The following is a 16,378-nucleotide window of genomic DNA, read 5'->3' as shown; positions in this document are numbered from 1 at the left end:
GAGGATAAGCCATGCAGATATGGAAACTGCACAGGGAGTCTGGATCCTATATGGTGTTGTATTAACTTTAAATTTTTTTATTGCTGATGAGCAAACAATAGCTGCTGAGACACATTGGATTATAAGAACTACTAAATTAAACCAACCTATATATTTTTTAAATGCCTTAACTTCAAAATGGAAGTAAAAAAAATATGTTACATTGGAAAAGAGGTTATGCTTGTGTTTCCACAGAAATGAAAGGCTGTGGATTCAAGGTTGATAGAGATCAGATTTGATTAGAGGAGACCCCTGAAAATTCTGGCTACAGATATAAAAAAAAAAAATGTAGAAAAACTACAAGATAGGTCACATATATTTTCTCTGCTCAAACATAAAACAAAACATCACCTTTGGCTGGTTTGTGTACAACACATAGTCCATATTTGTGCTAATATAGATATGTAGATTTATATGTTTTCAGAGCAAGGGGACCAGACACCAATAAAAATGGGTGGCCCAGGTGATCCAGCCTCTCAGAGTGCCTCTGTTGCATTTTCCTCAGAGTTCTGCATCCAGGACAGCTTCAAGGCTGCTGGCTGAGATGGTCTAAACTCACAGACTAGTCTATCCAGGACTTGATCACTATTTTAATTTTCTCAGAGTCCCCTAAAGATGCCATTGCCCCCAGACAACAAAAAGTAATTTTAAGAACAGGATCCACATTCCCAAGAGGCTGGTTTTTGGTTGTTCAATGGATGTTTCTCATTACTTAGGGGGATTTGTCACCAGCTGTTACTGATCATGGAGGATACTAGGTAAAGGAAATTAGATTCAGGAATCTTGTTCTGAAAAAAGGAAAGGGGGGTATAGAAATGATAGGATAAAAGGATAAATTATTGTATCTACTTTCAAACTAAAAAAAAAAATGACTAGGGGCTGGAGAGATGGCTTAGTGGTTAAGAACACTGGCTGCTCTTCCAGAGGACCTGAGTTCAATTACCAGCACTCACATAGCAGCAACTGTCTATAACTCCAGTTCCAGGGGTCTGGCATCTTCACACAGACATACATGTAGGCAAAATATCAATGCACATTAAAATAAATAAATCTTAAAAAAAGCAATGACTAATCTCAAATATTTAACATTGGTATGGCTTTTTGTATATTGATACAAATTTAAGGTTGTTTTTGTTATATGGTATATATGTTTCTACTATTGTGTAAGTATACTCTTATGTAAATATTTTTGTATAATGATACAAATGTAAGGTTATTTTTGTTATACTGTGATATATGCTTCTATTTCTTGTTTAAGGTATTATACATATACAGCTCATTTAAAAAGGTAATGTAAAGTTCTATTTCTTGAAAGCTATTTAGGATAATAAAGAAATACATGTTAATAGTCATCTATAACAATCAAACTTAGAGTCATGTTAGGTATATTTTCAAGGTCAATCAGAGATATTTTAGATAGATAGATGGTCTTCAAACACTTCAGAGACCTACAGAATATGGGATTTTTTTTTTTTTGTTTTTGTTTTTGTTTTTCGAGACAGGGTTTCTCCGCGTAGCTTTGCGCCTTTCCTGGAGCTCACTTGGTAGCCCAGGCTGGCCTCGAACTCACAGAGATCCGCCTGCCTCTGCCTCCCAAGTGCTGGGATTAAAGGCGTGCGCCACCACCGCCCGGCGCCAGAATATGGGATTTTAATGTTTTAATAACATAGGAGTTTGTATGACAATGAGACACATTTGTTCCTGGTAGCACCAATTTACTTCAGAAAAGATGACGGGCATTGAAAAAAATAAATATAGAGTTTGCTTTAATATGGAAAAACTAGCCAGCTGGGTAAGAAACTCCTCTTGTCTTGACTGCTGACAGTATGCTGTACAAACTGGATAAGCAGGACACAAAGGAAAAAGACTGCTGAACTTTGCCAAGATAAGGCAGGACAGTCCTTCATAATTCCTGTTTCACAGAAAAGTCTGCCAGATATGCTAGACCTGTGGGCCAAAGATGGAGGCCCCAACTTTGCAGAGGAATCTTTGGGTGATTGTCCAGGCAGCCAGTTGGCTCTGTTGTTTCTATAGTTTGGGAAGTAGCTTACACTGCACTTCCTGTTTACTCAAGTAATATTATATCCTTCTGGTGTCTTTGATGGAGTTGAAGACTAGATAGTTATAGTTTTCCTTAGTTGTGATAGAAGATAAATTAGATACAAAACTTTTGACTCATCAAGAGAGGATAGATAATAGAGTATTTTCTCTAAATTTACCAAATGCAAATAGACTGGGCATTATAAATGTAATTCTTGATGATTGTTCTTATTGTTTCATGTGTTAAAGTTAATACCTTTCCTTTCTATTTAGATAATACCTGATAATTGTTCTTAGTTTTACTACTATATAGCTTTACTATGTTAGAATGAAAACTTTTCTTTTTATTTAGACAAAAAAGGAAAATGTTATGGAATAATCTTTTTGCACACTGTGAAGATGTGTCACTCAGATTGGTTTAATAAAAAGCTGAATGGCCAATAGCTAGGCAGCATTTTCAGGGCTGGGAAGAAGTGCTGAGTCATTAGGTGGACACAAAGTAAGCAGGATGGGAAATACAAAGATGAGGTAATAAAGCCATGAGGCAGAAAGTAAATCAATGTAAATGGGTTAATTTAGGTTCTAAGAGCTAGTTAGACACAAGTCTAAGCTATCAGCCAAGCTTTCATAATTAATAATATCTCTGTGTCATGATTTGGGAACTGTATGGCTGGACAGAAAAATCTGCCTACCCCTGGGTTCAATTCCTAGCACCCACACAGTGGCTCACAACTGTCTGTAACTCCAGCTCCAGGGGATCCAACATTGTCTTCTTGCCACCATAGGCACTGCACACACATGGTACACAGACATACATGCAGCTCTATAAAAAGAGCCTGGCATGGTACATGTTGGTAATCTTAGCACTCAGGAGCTGAAACAGGAGAATCACATTTTAAGGCAGCCTAGGATATGCAACAAGACCCTGTCTCAAAAAGTCAAGAACTGGGACTGTAGTTTAATGGTGCAGTTCTTGCCTAGTATGTGCAAAGCCATATGCAGAACCCCAGCACTGAAAAAAATATTTAAAGGGAACTGTAAAGATCAAGAGGAAAAAGATGAAATGAAGCAAAACAGTAATACTGGAAGTAGCCAATGGAAATGACCTATTTATTGCCTTCAAAGAGCCAAACAATAAAATGAACACCGACTCCAGCAGAAGTACTGATCTGAAGACTGAAAACAAACCTTTTAAGTCCTGAAAGTAAGCATCTTGGTTTTCTTTCTTTGCTGTGATAAACATGCTGACCAAAAGTAACTTGGGCCGGGGTGGGGGTGGGGGGTTATTTGGCTTATGCCTCCCAGTCACAGTTCATCATCAAAAGAAGTTAAGGCTGGAACTCAAGGCAGGAACTGCATCAGAGGCAGTGGTGGAAAGCTCCTTATTGGCTTGATTCCCATGGCCACCTGCCCAGGGTACACTATCCACACAGTGAGTTGGACTCAACCACATCAGTCACTAATCAAGAAAATGCCCCCCCACACTTCCCTACAGGCCATTTTGATGAAGACATTTTCCCAATTGAGGATCCCTCTTCCCAGAAGACCCTAGCTTGTATCACATTGCCAAAAATTTAGCTATCATATAAGCAACTAGTAACTTAAAATTCTAAATTCAGCAAAAATAAATAAATAAATAAAATCCAGTTGGGTGCTATGATATATTCAATTCTCAGACACTCAGGAAGTTGAGGAGGATGTTGAAGGATTGCTTGAACCTAAAAGTTTGAGACTAGCCTGGACAACATAGGGAGAAACATATCTATGTCATACATAGACACACAGATACTTTGAAAACCAAAGGTTGAATAGAAACATTTTAGATAAATTGTGAAAACAACTGTTGCCACCCATTTTTTAATTAGGAAAATATTACATGTTATCCTTTAAGCAGAAAGATAATGATCCCTAGTCAGATGCAGAGGAACCAGAAAGAATGAAAAGTAGGGGTATGAAAGCTGTGTAAATCTAATTAATTGTGACTGCAGAAAGCCATGGTGGTAGGAGTGTCTTATGGGGGCATAAAGACAAACGCGTCTGGAGAGTTACACTGAATGGTAATAGCGGTGCAGGCACTAGAGGTCGGTATCAGGGTTAGAATTCCACTGCCATAGTTCTGGAACATGCAGTCTTTATTGCATGATGTGGTGATGGGTATTTGCAGGCATAATTGCATTAGGATCTTGAGATGTGAGATTATCCTGGATTATCCAGTGGGTCCCAGATGCAACGGTGTGCTTACACAGGGCGGCAGCAGAAGATGTGACACAGAAGAGGGGATTATGGTGACCTCAGAAGATTGTCCTAAAACTAGACCAAGACTCTTAAGCCAGGTATGGGGACTCAGCAGACATCGGAGTGACATCCTGAAAGAAAAGAGGGTAAGATATTCTAGCAAGGCCTGGTATTGTGTGGCCTAATGACATGTATGTACTTTTGATTTGTATTTGAGTACCAGAGGGCAGATTTCCAGAGTTTTCCAGCTCAGCAATGTATCATACATGTGAGGATAAGTCCCAGTGTCATTTGAGGGCATTGTGTGCTAAGAGACTGCCTAGAGAGTGGCTGGATGTAGGCCCATCTGGTACTGGGAACATTCTGGCTAGGAGATGGATGTCATCAGTTTCTCTCAACACCATCACAGATTTTGATCAGAGTGCTTCCAGCAATCTGCCAGCTTCCATTGCTATCCATTCCATGAATACTAAGGGTATTCTGAGATCTGAGGCAAAGGGGACATCTTGGGTACCCTAGCCTTTGGCAAGGAATTGGACATGGGACATTGTCTGCTTCTGGAGACAAACACACCAGAGGGCCCAGATTTGACTCCTTGTTTTAGAGAAACCTGTTTGTGGGCAGAGAAGATGGATAGGTTAAGGTCTACAAGGGCCTCTCTGTAGGAAAGCCTTGCAAGTGGCTGGGCCTGTACGATTCTAGTGGTTCTTTCAAAAGGGTGAGGGGTCAACTGTTGAAATCAGAAGGAGCCTGACTCAGGGCTTGTGGATGAGAGGAGAGGTGCCCAAAGCAGTCACAGTTGAGAGCCTCAAGGGCCCCAGTGAAGATGCCCATGGAAAAACAATTTATAAACAAGGAATATGTTCCTGGCAGAGCCCAAAGAAAATTACAAGGCACAGGACTTATTGTCTGAAGGAGTGTGGCTTATATAAAATACTGCATCTACTCCTGGAGAGGAGGGGAGAAAGGCTCTTCCCCAAGAAGTTGTGATCACAAATGGGAATCCAAAAGGGAAGTGCAGAGAGCTGAGTGTCTACCCAAGGCTGAGGCAAGGTGTTCTGAGCATTGTTAAAATGACACCAAAGGAAGCATGAACCAGTGTCTGGGAGAGGAATATGCATGAGCAGTATGTGAGGTTCATTCTGCCATTTTTAATATGTGAGATTGGGATATGGAGCCTTTGCAGATGGAACTACAGCTTCAGGCCACAATAATCCACCAGGACAGACCTTAATTTTTTCCAGGTTAAAAAAAAAGTCAAATTTGGGCAAATTTTCTCCCCAGGCTATTTATGTTTCTTATCTTTTCTTTCTACTCAACTCAATTCACTTTTTGTCACCAAGCTGGGGGCTTTAGTCTTGCCTCTAGTTGAGCAGAGGAAGAAGAGGTAAGGAGCCTGCTTGCCTTGCTGGTTCTTCCCAGTGGGCTCTATCCTATGTCATTACCTTCCCTGCTCATTTTCTGTTATACAAAATCTTGAGATTTTTTTTCCCAAAAGTTTAGCTTATTTTTTTAGATGGCTAACCTTCACTTTTTATGTATCTTTCTTGTATTAATTATATTTTCTTACTTTCTGTGTTCTAGATGTGACATTTGGGGCTTTGATCCTAGATATACCCTAGATTGGCTAATTCCAGACAGCAAATGGAGTACCTTTGATATAAAGACTAAACATTTCAAAGCCCAGACTCACACCAAGTTCTTGATCTAGAACCCCAAGAAGGTGGACAACACACCCTGCCATAAAGCCCCAGTAGGATGTGCAGGTTATCAATTCTATAGCCCCTGCCTCACCCACTTATTCTTTGGGAAGCCAAACAAAAGCTTGGGCTGTATCCCCCTACTTCTGTTCCAATCAAAACTGGTGTCGCCAGAGCTTGCTTGGCATATCAGGCCTCTTCCCTAAGTAAGTGTAGGTTGTGTGTCTTTCCACGCAGCTGTCTGCATGGCTGCAGGCCACCTGACTAGAACCTGTCTGGATTTGAAAGTGGATGCTGGGCCAATGGCCAGAAGTTGAGGGGGGGAGGGGAGCCAAAAATGTCATGTGCCTTAGCCTCTGGGAGAAGGCTAGTTTCTTAGCACCCTGTGCTGTTGAGGGCATGGACCATCCTAGATATAGTCTGCAAATGACAAGAAGGACAAAGGACCCCTAGAAAAACTGTGGGTCCACAATGGTATCACACACTAAGAAGCTAATAAAGCCCCTTCCAAGGTCCTAAAAAGCCCTGGTTGCATATTCACATATCTTTGTAAAGCTCAATAAGGTGAACATAACTAATCCTGACCCAAGGTCTATATTATTTCCAACTTTTCTCTGGTTGGTCTGCTGCTGGGGAAGTAGGCACTTTATGACATGACCAAGAGGAAATTAAGTTGTAGAGATATCAGTTGGAACTTTGCAGAGATAACATTCTTTCTAGTCATTTCTTTTCTTAACAGAATGAGGGCCAGGCATTCTGTAATAGAAAATAACTTTCAGGAATGCTATGGCTGGCTGCTTGGTTCAGGGTCTTATTGGTTCCACAGAAAATGCTGATAGATAAGGTGGTACAGGGTACTAACACTCAAAGTAACAGATGTGCTATCACACGGTGCATCAGAGGGAATTCACATTGGTTAACTCAGACACAGCCAATTTCCAAACCTCCCATCTTATAAATGAAAAACTAGTGTGAACAAGAATTTCTGGAAAGACTCTCTGTCTGCCAAGGCTGATGGACTGATTAAAACTGCAATGATGTGAAGAGGTTGGAATGTTGCAGGTCCAGAGGCTAATTACCTTATCTTGGGCTAGTTTTACCCCCCCATAAACAGTCATTTCTTGCCCACCTCTATATCAGAACTAATATCCTGTGACTGATTAATAAAAGCCTTTTAAAATCTATTGATTTAGCAGACCACTAGTTTCTACCAATCCAATAGCTAAGAATGTCATCATATAACATCTGAAGTTTATAGAAAACCTCCCCCCACATTTTTTAAACCACCTCGCTGATGTACCCACTAATATATTTTAAACTTCGTTGATTTATGACTTACTTTGTTCCATAAAATTATACAACTTCACGAAATTGTTTTCATGATGGAATATGGAATTTGGGGTAACTTAAATCTGTGTTTCTGGGCCATGGTCACTCAAAATGGCTCCAGAATAAACTCTTATTGCTTTAAATAAGAGAGCTGTGGTTTTTGTGTCAACACTGGGCAGTGTTCTCTCAACTTTAACAGCAGTCTTTTCATTGCTTGTTTGTTTTATGTGTATGGTGTTTTGCTTGCATGTATGTATATGCATCGTGTATGTTCCTGGTGGCTTCAGAGATCAAAGAAGGTGTTGGATTCCCTGGAGCTGGAGTTACAGATGGTTGTGAGCCACTATGTGGGTGCTGGGTATTGAACCCAGGTCCTCTGGAAGAGCCACCAGCTCTCTTAACTACTGAACTAACTCTCCAGCCCCTTAGCAGCAATCTCTTTTTCTTTTTTTCTTTCTTTTTTTTTTTTTTAACAAAACATTTATTTTTCCCGGTGTGATGGAGCATGTCTTTAATACTAACCCTCAAGAAACAGAAGCTGGTGGAGCCCTGTGAGTCCAGCGCCACCCTGGTCTACAGGAATATGTAAAAAGACCCTGTCTTAGAAACAAAACTGACTTATTTTATCTGTATGAATGTTTTGCTCACACTATATGTCTGTGCCTGGTGTTTGAGGAGGTCAGAAGAGGGCACTGGATTTCCTGGAACTGGAGTTATGGATGTTTTTGAGCTACCATGTGAGTGCTAGGAATAGAACCAGGGACCTCTGCAAGAACAACAAATGCTCTTAACCTCTGAGCCATCTCTCCAGCCCCCTTAGTAGCATTCTTGATAAGACACTTCTCCTCCTATCACTAATAAGGCAACAACAGCTCAAGTTCTTTAGAATAAGCCACTTTTGGGGTTCAATCAGCCATTTGAGGGGCTAAGTTATCTTTTTCTTGGAAAATAATATTTCAAAATTGTTAGAAGAGATAATTTTAAAAGTAGCAACATAGGGACTGGAGAGAGGGGTTATTGGTTAAGAGAACTTGCTGCTCTTACGAAAGACTGGGTTTTGATTCCTAGCACCTGCATAGCAGCTCATAACCTTCTATAACTCCAGTTCCAGGGAAATCTTCTGGTGTCTATGGCCACCAGACACACATATGGTGCTCATACATACATGCAGACAAAACAGTCATACACATAAAATTGAATTAAAAATTTCAATGTACTAACCAATAAAGAATAAAAGTCCTATTTATGGCTTTTGTGATGTTTGTGCTTTTAGTCTCTTTTTTAAATACTTAATTTTTGTGTGTGTGATTCTGTCTGTGTCTTAGTGTTTTATTGCTGTGATGAGATACCATGGCAAATCTTTTTTTTTTTTTTTGAAGTGGGGGCTTCAAGACAGAGTTTTTCTTTGTAACCCTGGTTGTTCTGGAACTCACTCTGTAGACCAGGCTGGCCTCGAACTCAGAGATTTGCCATGATAACTCTTAAGAAGAAAAAACGTTTAATTGGGGGGTGGCTTACAGTTCAGAGGTTTAGTCCATTATTGTCATGGTGGGAAGCATGCAGACAGACATGGTGCTGGAGAGGTAGTTAAGAGTTCTACATCTGTATCTGCAGGCAGCAGGAAGAGCAAGAGAGTCACTGGGCCTATCTTGAGCTTCTGAGACCTCCAAGCCCACCCCCAGTGAAATATTTCCTCAACAAGGCTACACCTACTCCAACAGGGCCATACCTCTAAATAGTGCCACTCCCTATGAGCCTATGGGGGCCATTTTCATTCAAACCACAGTCTGTAATTCTGAGTAAATACATACCAAATTTTGTAGTGATTATTTTTGCATTTTTTCATGGAGAAGCATTCACTTTAGGCTGCTCAAGTGGATGGGTTCTATGGTACTAGCCTAGCCATCTTTTTTTGTGGAGACAAATTGTCATTTAACAGCATTAGGCCACTGGATGGCTGGTGCTCCCATTCCAGATCTATTCTGTCCACTCCATGATAAAAGTATGTGTGATTATCCACATTCTCCTACAAACAGGAGCGTGAAGTGACCTGTAGGAAGTGTAATTACTGAGGCATGGATGGAGCCAGAGACATGACCACCTATCCTGGTAACAGTAAAGGGCTTCTTGCCATAAGCACTATTAAGGACTGCCCTGGTTTGAGGGAGGTGTGGCCTGAGGACAAATTCCCTAAACATGTTCATGTTATCCAGGTCAGTATCATTGTGCTTTTATGTCATTCAGGGAAATACTAGTCTGAGCTCCTGACATGCAGATTCCTGCTGCTTGTCCCTGTTCATCTGCCTTACCACAGTTCCTCAATTCTGCTGGTCACAGAAGTGATCTTAGCACAGTGCTAAGTGCTGTCGCTGTCCCCTAAGTTGTGGCATTCTTATAGAGAAAAGAGACGTATAAGAGTAGCTTCTTTCAGGTGTGAGTGCTAGCACTGCCAGTCCACAGAAGAAAGTAATGAATTGCTCTATGTTACTTATTAAGCAAGGTATCTATAAGCAGAGGCACTTAGGAAAAAAGGTCATGTGTCAGTTAAGTGCTCCAGCTAGCAGAACCTTACTATCCCCTGAGGGCAGTGATGCAGCATTTCTTTCAGGGTCTGCTTTGATCCATCCATGAGTTCTTTAGGACCTGAACTACAGCAGGTAACAAGCACCTGAGTTCCTGAGGCCCCTGCCAGTGAGAACAAAAGGCCCAGCAGGAGATAGTAAGATGTGTGAAGGCTTCACAGCAACTAAGATAGGTGAAGGTCCTCTGACATCAGAGATACCCCTGAATATGACCAGAGAGCATGGAATACAAATTTAAGGGTCCACAGTCAGCAGAGTGTACAGCCTAGGGAGTCTTCCACACAACTGAGAGAAGTATTCATTTTAATTGTTGTATGATTGTATGTAAAAACCAGTTTAGTATTATTATCTTTTGAGACAGGGTCTCATTATGTAGCTCTCATGTCACTAGACCAGGCTGACCTTGAATTCACAGAGATCCTCCTGCCTCTCCCTCTTGAATGCTGGGCATGCACCACCATGCCCCACAGTCTAGTATTATTTTCTAAAGTGACTGTAATGCGCCCTGTTACCTCTTGTGCCACTCCAGCCATATGAGAATCTGGGCATGGACCATGCAGGTACAAGGACAGACTGTTCATAAAAGTAAAATCAGAGTAGGGTGGTGGCGGCACACGCCTTTAATCCTAGCACTCTGGAGGCAGAGGCAGGCAAATCTCTGAGTTTGAGGCCAGGTCTACAGATTGAGTTCCAGGACAGCCAGAGCTACACAGAAAAACCCTGTCTCGAAAAACAACAACAAAAAAGTAAAAAATCTGGTTATGAACCTGAGCACACGGGCAGTAGATTTAGTACTCCAATTGTAGGTCCAAAGTCACAGGCACTATCTGGATAACACAAAACTGTGGTTACTGTGGATGCCCTTCCCTTGCATGCTGGTCCTCAAAGACCTGGGAACACAATGAAGGAAGGTCTTGCTTTGCCATTGGGGTAAGGGGGTTTGTGAGAACCCCGCTGAGGTTTGCAGCTAGCTATGAATGTCCCCATAGATTCTCCACTGCTTATAGGAACAAAGGCCTCATATCCAGTATTCTGAGACCCTCTGAGGGAAATCTAGCCCATTCCTTGTTTTGTTTTGCTCATCTGGCGCTGGGCATAACAAATCCTTGCGGGCCACCTCGTCCCTCTGTCGGAGGCAAAGGCTCCGCCTTCAACAGGGCAGCACCGCCCCTCTGGAGGCCCTAACCAGGCTCTCCGTTTGGGCCCCGCCCACGCGAGCCTGCGCGTTAGGTAGCACAGTCGGAAGCTGGGAGCGGGCACCGCTGAGGACCCTCTACATCGCCGATCTGGCTTTATCGCGCAGCTGCTGTTGGAGTGGTCGGGTTGCGGATGGCGGCGGCAGCCGAGGCCGGGGCCCGTACCTGGCCGGGCAGCGATTCCCCACGTCTCGGCAGCCCGGCCGGCAGCCCGGTACTGGGCATCTCAGGCCGCGCACGCCCAGGGTCAGGGCCGGAGAGGACTGGCAGAGCTGTTGGCCCTGCAGCGCCCGGCCACAGCTTCCGCAAGGTGACACTCACCAAGCCCACCTTCTGCCACCTCTGCTCGGACTTCATTTGGGGGCTGGCCGGCTTCCTGTGCGATGGTGAGAATCCACCCTGTGTCCTGAGGCCGCTCCCAAGAGCCCTAGCCCTTCTCCTGATACACTGTCCTAACCTTTGAGCCCTGTCCCTCTTGGCAGTGGCCTTAGAGACAGTCTCTTGTTTGAATAGGGCCTCCCTGTGGAGGTGACGCCTGCTTTTAGGGGTAGGAAGGAGGGGTGTCCCCGATCTGGCCCCCCTTGGCCTGGGATCTCAGGATTTCCTAGTGGAAGGTGGAGACAGAGTCGCCATAGTGCAATGCTGTGGATGGACTCCAGCGGGGTTGCAAGAGGCAAGGTGTGTGTTGAGTCAGTTGCTGGGCCTGGGCATAGAGATATGAAGGTAGGACTGAGACCTTAGGCAATGGCGTTCCGTGTCTGGCTTCCTAAGTGCCCGGGACACTAGGAGAAGGCAAGCAGGGCTGGCCTGAACCATGGGTCCTGGTCATTCTTGTCCCAAGTGCAGGCTGATGTACAGAGGGACTAAATGATTCTTTGCTCAGGCTCAACTGCTTGGAGAGCCAGGCCCAGCCTTCTTTACAGATGTGGCATGTCCCAACACAGCTCCCACCCAGCTGCCAAGCCGGCTGGGCAGGGCAGAGGATGGCACCTCTTCCTCTGCTCCCCAGGTAGTTCTGTGGCCGGCCCTCTTCGTGTTCTTCCTCTTGTGAGGAGGCAGACCCCAAGACCCACCTCCCAAGTCTGTGAGGGGCATCTGGGCCTTTGACAGTGTGTTCTGACCAGGGACTGAAGCTGGGACCAGTTAAGGAGCATCTGTCCTGCTCAGGCAGATAGGCTTGTGCTCCTCACACAGAAGTGTATTCTGCTAGTGGGAATGGCTAGTTATCATGGCACCTTAGGGCCATCAGTGACATAGGAGTGGTCACCTGGTTTTCTCTGTCAGATAAGAAATATTATGCCGGGCGGTGGTGGTGCACGCTTTTAATCTCAGCACTCGGGAGGCAGAGCCAGGCATAACTCTGTGAGTTAAAAAGAGGCCAGCCTGGTCTACAGAGTGAGTGCCAGGAAAGGCACAAAACTACACAGAGAAACCTTGTCTCGAAAAGCAAAAAACAAAGAAACAAAACAAACAAAAAAGAAACATCACACTGTCCTACCTGCTCTTTTATAGTATGTGAGTCCCACTGTGGTGAAGGCTGCGGTGTGTACACTGACTTAGCTGCAGGTCTGAAGCTATACCTCAGGATCTACAGGGTAGCATAGGCAAGGATTCAGGTAGAAGGGTGGTTCTCTGACTCACTTTATTGTTGAAAACCACAGAAAGCAAAGCTTCAAATCTAAGTGTAATCTCTGTGGAGGTAAAGGTAGTGGAGGTAGACCTACAGGTCAGAGGCTAGACCTAGGCTCTTTGAAGAACTAAGAGATAATGAAAGGAGGACTTGAAGTCTAAGGGTAGATTCCAGGTACTCCTTACAGATATGACCCCTGGCCTAGGTCTGTGGAGTCAAGAAACCCAAGCAAAATCTTGGTGTATAGCAGTCTTAGGATCTGGTCCTCAAGCAAGGGTACAGAGCCTCTTCTAGGCAGCATTGTGGGGAATGGGCTGGAACCCCAGCAGATGTCCTCACAAAGTATGGGCAGAGGCCTTCCACCTTCAGGAGCACATAAGGTTCTACACACAACAGGTGTTGCCTCAACCTACAGAGGAGGCAGCTGGCAAGACCTTCCATGGTTGAGTAAATGGAGTGCCTGGGAAAGACTCTTGTTGGGTCACTGCTTTCTCATCTGCTTTTCTCACCAGCTCTAGTCTCCTTCCAGTAGTTTTCTCTGGAGCATCCCATGGAAAAAATTTATTTGTCCCCTTGTAGGACTGAGGTGTCTGAGGTCTCAGCAGGAGGGAAGCAGCCACTGGGGCCCTCTGGATAGGTCCTGGCTCCTCAGGCTGTATTAGTGGTCATGTCCCTTTGTTCCTACAACCTCATCCACAGTATCCTACCTGTGGAACCCAACCCAGGACCTTCACTCTCTTGTCCTGTGTAGCTAGTGTTTTCCTGCCTGGCCCACAGTCAAATCTCTGTCACCCGCCAGTCCCACAGCCGCTCAGACCCAACCAAGTAAACACAGAGAGTTATATTGCTTACAAACTGTATGGCTGTGGCAGGCTTCTTGCTAACTGTTCTTAAAGCTTAAATTAACCCATTTCTATAAATCTATACCTTGCCATGTGGCTCATGGCTTACCAGCATCTTCACATGCTGCTTGTCATGGCGGTGGCTCGGCGGCTGGCAGTGACTCCTCCCACCTCCTGTCAATTCTTCCTCTCAATTCTCCTCTGTGTTAGTCCCGCCTATACTTCCTGCCTGACCACTGGCCAATCAGTATTTTATTTATTGACCAATCAGAGCAATTCCCACAGCAGTCCTGCCCTGGCTCTGATATGTTACATAGGCTTATATCCCCTCTTGTGTATCACCAAGTTTGTTTCACTGCTGAAGCTCTATTTGTGCTGAGGCCTAGAAACACCCCCACCCCCCACTCCCAAGCCAGGTGTGTTTTGTGAGTCCTGGGCCCTCCCACAGATGTTTATGTGCACTCTGCCTTTGGAAACTCATCTCTTGGGTCCTCTATTGGCCTCGGAGACAAGGGAGTTCTGAGTCAGTGTGACAGGCATGGGCCATTCCCAAGACAGCAGGGCACACTCATCTCCCACTATGGTCCTACTATGGCATCTGGCCTTTGGGCTCTTAAGGATGGTGTTACTGCCCGCTTCCATAATGACGGAGATCACAGGAATGACATTCCTGCCCCTCAGTGTCATAGGGCTAGGGTCCCATACTGACTAGCCCAGTTCAAGAACTTCCCCCATTGGCTCTGGCTGAGTGGCCCCTTGATGATGGGCTCTTAGCCCTGTTGTGGAATGCTCATGCCCTGTTATGCTGACAAAGGCTGAGTCTTCCTAAGCGTACACGGGGCTGCTTAGCAGGGTGGGCTGACTCACACAGCTCTCCTCCCTGCAGTCTGCAACTTCATGTCCCATGAGAAGTGCCTGAAGCAAGTGAAGACCCCGTGCACAAGCATCGCTCCAAGCCTAGTACGGGTAAGCATGGGGTTGAGTGCTGACCTCTAGCTGTCCTTTGCATTGGCAGTTTAGTCACATCATAGTTAGGAAGCAAAGGGCAGAGTCCTGTTCACAATCAGAAGGAAGGAGCCATTGATGACCTGAGCACCCTGAGTGGATCTCTAGGGAACTATATTGAAAACAGTCAGTGTCAAAGGGCACATACTTATCTATGGAACACTCTGAATGAGGAAGTCAGAGGAACACAGATCAGAGGTTCAAGGTAAGGAAGTGGATGTGGCTGCAAAAGGGCCAAGTGAGAGGTCCTGGAGGCTGGGTACTTTGCTTGGACTGCATGTACTCTCAGTGCTTTGGCTATGACACTGACAAGTTTTGTAATCTGTTAAGATTGGAAAATGGGTAAAGACCACAGGGGATCTCTGGATTGTTTCTCACAAATGCACATAAACCCTAGAGGTTGTAACATTAAATGCTTATATAAAAGGCTTCAGAGCCTTGGAGTAGGTTTTGGCTATTGACCTTCCTTCACAGGGCTCTGGAGAGGGCAGTGAGGCTCCTAGCAGGGCACAGAGACTTCCTTTCTGTGAGTAACGGTAGTGGGGACAGTAGCATAGCTAGACACAGTTCAAACAGGTGAGCATGAGATACTTGATTACTAGGTGTGAGTACAAAACTCCAAGGATGCTAGCTGCTGGCTGCTGTAGTCTCAGGATGCTATGCTTGCCAGAGTGGTGCCCTTGTGAACACGGTGAGGCTATAGCTATTTAATGTTTTCTTATTTTTACTTAAGAATAAAAATAAATACTAGTATGATTTCAAATATTCTCAGAGGATATAGATACTTAAAAAGAAAATAAAAATCATCTTCCATCCTGACATATACATAGACTACCCTTCTAGTGTGCAGTTTTTCTGTCCTGCTAATTGAGTGTTCTTTAAGTCTTAGGCTAAGGACCAGTCAAGTTAAGACCTGACCCTTCCAATCTACTTTCATGGGAAGGCAATTTTCCATCTCATGTTCACAGTCACTGTGATTGCCTCCAAGAGGGCAGATCTGGGGGGCTTTGGAAGCTCCTGAATCTAACAGGTACTTGGTAGTTGGCAGTCTTGCTGGCCTGTGGAGTAAGGAATGGATGTCAGGTGTCTTTCCATTACCTGTGCTTACAGTACTACAGATGTGAAGTTACAGAGCCTTTTCTCTACTCACCTGTCCCATAATCAGTTAGGCTAGCCCCAGTCCAGGTCTCATGGTAGTATAGCTGGGTTGAGGTAGACACTCTCAAGCAGTACCTGAGCTACAGATTTGTGAAGGTGAAGGAGGAAGAGAGATGATCCCCTCTGTTCAAACAGTTACCAGCAGGTGATGCTGGGCCAGTTCCCAGGGCTACCAGGAATAAGGGGTGCAGGCCCAGGCAGGTGTAGCTAGAGTTTTCCTGCTTTGCCCACAGTCAGGACAAATCTTTGTCACCCGCCAGTCCCACAGCCTCTCAGACCCAACCAAGTAAACACAGAGACTTATATTGCTTACAAACTGTATGGCCGTGGCAGGCTTCTTGCTAACTGTTCTTTTATCTTAAATTAATCATTTCCATAAATCTATACCTTGCCACATGGCTGGTGGCTTACCGGCGTCTTCACATGCTGCTGGTCATGGCGGCGGCTGCAGTGTCTCTCCGCCTCAGCCTTCCGCTTCCCAGAATTCTCCTCTCCTTGTCCCACCTACTTCCTGCCTGGCCACTGGCCAATCAGTGTTTTATTTATTGACCAATCAGAGCAATTTGACATACAGACCGTCCCACAGCACTTCCCCTTTCTTTTTTTTAAAAGGAAGGTTTTA

At 44.5% G+C, this 16,378-nt stretch overlaps 1 protein-coding gene across 5 annotated transcripts in view; it reads left to right on the top strand.

Annotated features, from left to right (window-relative positions):
* The first annotated feature begins 11,076 nt into the window (after positions 1-11,076).
* Dgkq (diacylglycerol kinase theta) overlaps positions 11,077-16,378 on the top strand; it is a 16,403-nt gene continuing 11,101 nt past the window's right edge. For 2 of the 5 annotated variants that reach the window (XM_016004318.3, XM_076547106.1), the window contains exons 1-2: positions 11,130-11,507; positions 14,480-14,559. In XM_016004318.3, coding sequence (XP_015859804.1) covers positions 11,255-11,507; positions 14,480-14,559 — 333 coding nt within the window. In that variant the 5' untranslated portion in view covers positions 11,130-11,254. Of the gene's footprint in view, positions 11,508-14,479; positions 14,560-15,658; positions 15,958-16,378 lie in introns of those variants that run through there. The other 3 variants (XM_006985804.4, XM_076547107.1, XM_076547108.1) reach the window with 3 other exon arrangements.

Source organism: Peromyscus maniculatus, chromosome 10 (genome assembly GCF_049852395.1).
Source record: "Peromyscus maniculatus bairdii isolate BWxNUB_F1_BW_parent chromosome 10, HU_Pman_BW_mat_3.1, whole genome shotgun sequence".
Classification (NCBI taxonomy): Eukaryota; Metazoa; Chordata; class Mammalia; order Rodentia; family Cricetidae; genus Peromyscus; species Peromyscus maniculatus.
The sequence above is the reverse complement of the archived record's forward strand: the minus strand, read 5'-3'. Positions and strand labels throughout refer to the sequence as shown.